The sequence below is a fragment of the Sinocyclocheilus rhinocerous genome, unplaced genomic scaffold (genome assembly GCF_001515625.1).
Source record: "Sinocyclocheilus rhinocerous isolate Xijiao unplaced genomic scaffold, SAMN03320098_v1.1 scaffold878, whole genome shotgun sequence".
In the NCBI taxonomy this organism is placed as follows: Eukaryota; Metazoa; Chordata; class Actinopteri; order Cypriniformes; family Cyprinidae; genus Sinocyclocheilus; species Sinocyclocheilus rhinocerous.
In genome coordinates this window covers 976,264-981,736 of record NW_015664312.1, presented here as the reverse complement: position 1 = coordinate 981,736, position 5,473 = coordinate 976,264, and the positions used below count along the sequence as shown (strand labels likewise).

The 5,473-nt window shown below is 37.4% G+C and overlaps 1 protein-coding gene across 1 annotated transcript in view; it reads right to left on the bottom strand.

The window, feature by feature from the left end:
* LOC107730067 (protein-methionine sulfoxide oxidase MICAL2-like) overlaps nt 1-3,100 on the bottom strand; it is a gene marked incomplete at its 5' end in the record, with an annotated part of 9,380 nt that extends 6,280 nt beyond the window's left edge. Inside the window, one exon of the mRNA XM_016540800.1 lies at nt 3,041-3,100. Within this exon, the coding sequence (XP_016396286.1) occupies nt 3,041-3,100 (60 nt within the window). The remainder of the gene's footprint in view (nt 1-3,040) is intronic.
* Nucleotides 3,101-5,473: the final 2,373 nt, after the last annotated feature.

The window sequence follows — 5,473 nt, the reverse complement described above, 5'->3', positions numbered from 1 at the left end:
TGTGTATATATATATATATATATATATACACAATTCTATGTTGTTGTTTTTTTTTACCTAGAATTATGTTATAGAACTAGTTTGTTACACCACCAAGTATTTAGTAAACTGTCTATTTTTCAAATGTAATCATTCTTTTCTTTTAGGTGTTAAACTTTTTACAGTGGAAAAATATACTTTCCATACAGTACCTTGAAAAAAACAGAAACGCTGTCTATATACAGTAACATGAAAACATGTTGGTTTACCTTTCCAAATAGTCACAGAAAAGGCAAAACAGGAAGTTTAGATGGTGCCATGATACCTTATCATTAACTTTTATAAAGAATATCTCTTTGGATTTGAGACTTTAGTCTTTGCAACTTTACAGATCTTCTTTATGCACCAAGAGCTTGTAACACTCCAAAGAGAAAGGAAAACTTGAAATCGCATCATATGACCCCTTTAAGTCAAAATGTTTTAATTTACAAATCAGGTACTGTGGTAAAAGTATACTGAAGTTATAAAATATTATTGTGTAAGTAACCACCTAAAAAACTTTTTTCCCTGTACCTTTTTAACCTTCCCCTGTAATCATAATTTGTATAAATAGGAACAAATTTTGTTGGTCTTTTACTGCCTCAAGTTAATTTCAGCTGGAAACTGCAGTGAAATGCATGCACAGGTATGCTTTTGCAGAAATGTAGCTGGAGTCACATTATTCACTCATGCCTGGATTGCATCTGTAGAATGTAGGCATCTTATTAGGTTTTTAGAACTGAGCCCATGCCTTTTAGCTCACAATGAGGGTTGTCGGTCATTCCTGAGATACTTCTAAAAGCATCCCGTGAAACTTGAAAAACTCCTATGTTGAGACGATTATGTAATGATCCAGTCACTTTTGAACTGTTCAGTGGGTGGAGCTAGAGTTTCAGGTCAGGCATCTGGCAATGGAAGAGAGGACTTTTGGAATGCTCTCTCTCCCTGTGGTCAGCTGGAATGTATGGCTGCTTACAGCCAAGTGTGTGTTACACTGGCACGTTCTCATTAGAAAACCAACCATGTGAAGAGAGACAGTCCATCAAAGAGAGCTGCCGCCCTGATCAGTGCTCTCCAGTCCTGCCTACAACATGCCAACAATCTCCCGGAAGACTCATTCCAGACAGACTGCACATCATGCGAGTCCTGAGAGACTGTGGATAAGTGTCATTCCGCAGATATGGTCATATACCTGTTTGGGAGCATACGAGTCTCCATTTGACTGAGGAACGACTGTTTGTTTTCTTACAGTAAAGGATGTTGTGCTACTGCTGGTGGCAGACTGAAATGTAGATTTGAGAGTTTATTGCAGCAAATGTTGTGATCATCTTTGGTTAAGTTATAGGAAAGATTTACCCAAAAAATGAATAATGCTCCAAAACTGTATGACTTTCTTTTTACCATGGAACTCAAAAGGAGAAATTCCCAAGCTGGTTCTTTCCAAGAAAGCATTCTTGTTTTATTTGGTCTTTCAAACTCCAAAAATGATAATACCAAAGTACCATAAAAGTAGGATTATTGGAGTATGTTTTACAAGAAAATGCTATTTCAGTTTTTATACTTCAAAATTTCATGCATAATTCAATGTTACTTGTTAAATTACTTGTGAAATTTACTAGCAATTTCTGAGTGAATATTGTTTTAAAAGTAATTATTACATCTTAAAGTCCTTCTTCACTGAAACTCTTAAATCTCTGAGACATGCGAGACATTTCTTCCATGGTAGAAATAAAGCTATACAGGTTTGGAACGACATGAGGGAGAGTAAATAACAATAGCAGTTTCATTTGTGGGCAAACTTTTCACTTTCAATCAATTAATCAAACAATTATCCTGACAAACACTCACCATCTGAGAGTTACTCTTTGCTTCTCCTTGCATGTTTATGCCATAAAGTATTTCTGGCTTTAATTTACTGCTTTAAAAGAGACATGAGGAGAGTGATACTCAATATGTTAATAATAAATGACTCTGAAAGGCCTGAGAATTATTGAAGACAAACAGGAAGTGTGTTAAAGGTAAAATCACTGCTATACCTTAATGAGGAAGCAGAGGAGAATGTAAAGGAAAGATGGAGAGGAGCAGTGCATTCTGGGATGGGGTGAAATGTTATGGAGTTAGATTGATGAGGATGGATAGAGGAAGAACTGGTCTGTCCAGGGCAGAGATGGAGAGACAGATTAGACAACAGAATTATGAAGATTTTGATTATATGTAGAATAAAATTAAATTGCACTTTAAATTGGAGATTACGCTCTAATATTATTAAAGTATCGCTAAGTAATTTTTGCTCACTGGTCTTGGACATTACACTGTGTGATGCTGCATTCATACAGAATAGTGTCAAAGTTTTTCAGTCACTGATTGAGCCACTGTAAGAAAATACCCTATTCACAGACACCTTTGGTACTTAAGATAAATTTATTTAGTGTCTGATAAGGAAGGAATAACTCATAACAGACTGTACAATCACTGGAAATTAAGTGGTAATGCCAATATACCTTGAGTGTGTATTTATTTTTAATAATTCAATGTCTCGAGTCATTTATTCTGTTTATCCATGATACCTTATCAGGTGCTTTAAAGTTTCTAAAGTTTCTTTAAACTATCTGTGTTTCGTTCTGATGGCTAAAATGAGACAATCTGCGACTGCTTATCCGTAACCACAAATTAAATCCCATTCAATATGTCATTGAGCATACAGTAATGATAACTAACCTACAATTATTTTGAAGATTGACTAAGCCGGTGACCTCCAGCATGCCAGATGTCAAAACACTTAGGCTAAATCCCTCTCCACTGTAATTATATTTCCTAACTTACTGTAACTGAGCGACAAGGGAACACTCACCAGATGGGACGGGCTCATTGTTTCTCCCTGTATCTCCTTTGTAAAATGCTGCACATGTAATGGTTTAATTTTAGACACCTTAACCAAACGGAAACCAATGGAAGAGGAGAAAAAGTACGAATTAGATTCAGCAGACTGGGACAGATTGTAACATTTTGCACGTGCCCTTACCTGCTGCAACAGCAGAGAGGGATAGGAGGAAATGAGAGGAGGAGGACAGGAAGCAGCAGTGCGTTAAAGTTTCTGTTTTCCTCCGACTGGGGGATCTGGGTTTCGCTCTGATGCCTAAAATGAGACGTTCTGCGACTGCTTAACTGTAACCACAAATTAAATCCCATTCAATATGTCATAAAGCCGCACTCTGAGCATACAGTAATGATAACTAACCTACAATTATTTAGAAGATTGCCTAAGCCGGTGACCTCCAGCATGCCAGATGTCAAAACACTTACACTAAATCCCTCTCCACTGTAATTATATTTCCTAACTTAGCTGAGTGACGAGAGAACACTCACCAGATGGGAAGAACTCACTGTTTCTCCCTGTATCTCCTTTATAAAGTGCTTCACATGTAATGGTTTGGTTTTAGACACCTTAATCAAATGGATGCCAGTGGAAGAGGAGAAAAAGTAAGAATTAGATTCAGCAGACTGGGACAGAGTGTAAAATATGCACGTGCCCTTACCTGCTGCAACAGCAGAGAGGGATAGGATGAAATGAGTGGAGGAGGACAGGAAGCAGCAGTGCATTGTGGGAGAGGGCATGAAGGGGTGGTCAATGGGATGGAATGAGGGAAATGGAGAGATGAAGAGTGAGGCTGCACAGACACAAGTCATGAAGAGAGAGAGAGAGAGAGAGAGAGGGAGAGAGCAAATTGGATTATGGAGTAGAATGGATAGGTTGAAGAAGATCTTCAAGGTGATGCTCAAGATTCTTTTATCTGAGCTTTCAAAATTTTGGTTTTCTTTGGCGAAGCTGTGCCAAGAACCTGATCTGACTCAAATAAAATCATAAATAAAAAAACATCTATGATGAATCAGTGATCCCAGTGTCACTCAACATAATTTGATCCAGTTGATCCAGTGTGATGGTTTAATTTTAGACACCTTAACCAAACGGATACCAATGGAAGAGGAGAAAAAGTACGAATTAGATTCAGCAGACTGGGACAGATTGTAACATTTTGCACGTGCCCTTACCTGCTGCAACAGCAGAGAGGGATAGGAGGAAATGAGAGGAGGAGGACAGGAAGCAGCAGTGCATTGTGGGAGAGGGCATGAAGGGGTGGTCAGTGGGATGGAATGAGGGAAATGGAGAGATGAAGAGTGAGGCTGCACAGACACAAGTCATGAAGAGAGAGAGAGAGAACAAGTTTAGTAGCAAAATGGATGGGTTGAAGAAGACATTCAAGGTGATGATCAGATTCTTTTATCTGAGCTTTCAAAATGCTGGTTTTCTTTGGTAGAGATGTGCCAAGGATCTGATTTGACTGAATTAAAATCATAAATAAAAAAAATAAAAAAATCTGTGATCCCAGTGTCACTCAACACAATTTGATCTTGTACCAGTTACTTTAAGCTACAATATGGGGTGCTGTGTGTACATTAATGAGGAAAAAAAATTAACTTAAATGATTTTAGCAAATGGCTGCAATATAACAAAGAGTGAAAAATTTAAGGGGGTCTGAATACTTTCCGTACCCACTGTATGTATATTTTTATGCATAGCAATACTGTCTATTGTATTCTCTCTTGTCTATAGTCTGTGGAAACACAGCTGGATTTTCATACAAACTTGCACAAATGACAGTAAACAACAATGACTTTTGATGATTAAAATGTTCCTGTGTGACGCTAATCGAGTGCAACAGTCCAGAAGTAAAAACTCTTCTCTATAGGAAAATGTATTTTTAACAACAACTTATAAACCTTTAAAGACGGGTTGTGAGCTCTGAGGTTGTTAATCGACAGTAAATGATTTTGTTAAAGCCATCTGTTCACATTATTTTTAGAATCAAGTTTAACAGTGGAAATCATGATGAAAAACTACATTACCCATAATTCGGTCCAGAAAATTCCACCAATCAGAGAGTTGTGTTAAGCAAATCACACCAAAAGAGCTCAGCAGTAATCAACGTCGACCTTGACGTAATCGAGTCGATCTAGCTCATTTTCAAATGCTTTTTTGCTTCAAATAAAAGTTTGTGATGTAGTGATTCACCTTCAGCTGGTTGGCTTGGTTCATGGCTTATAATGCTTTAACAAATACTTTTTTTTTTTTTTAATCCCTATGGGAAAAATTTATGAAAAAAATACTTCTGGAACCAATGCTGCTAAAAAAAGTGAACAGGCACTAATCTATATCATATTTGTAAATGTCTCAGGAAAAAGCACCTTAGAGCTTTTCACTGATTCTCTCTTTTCTTCACAAAGCTGCATGTCTAGCTGCCCAGTCTGAGGTATATCCATTTTATTAGGGGTGGAGGAAAGAGCGGGACAAGGACATGAGTTGATGTTGATTCATTAAAGGCTGTTAAATGGGCAAGCAGTATTAGGAGTGTTAAGCTGTAATAGAGATGGAAAGAAGTGCATGTGTAAGTAATGT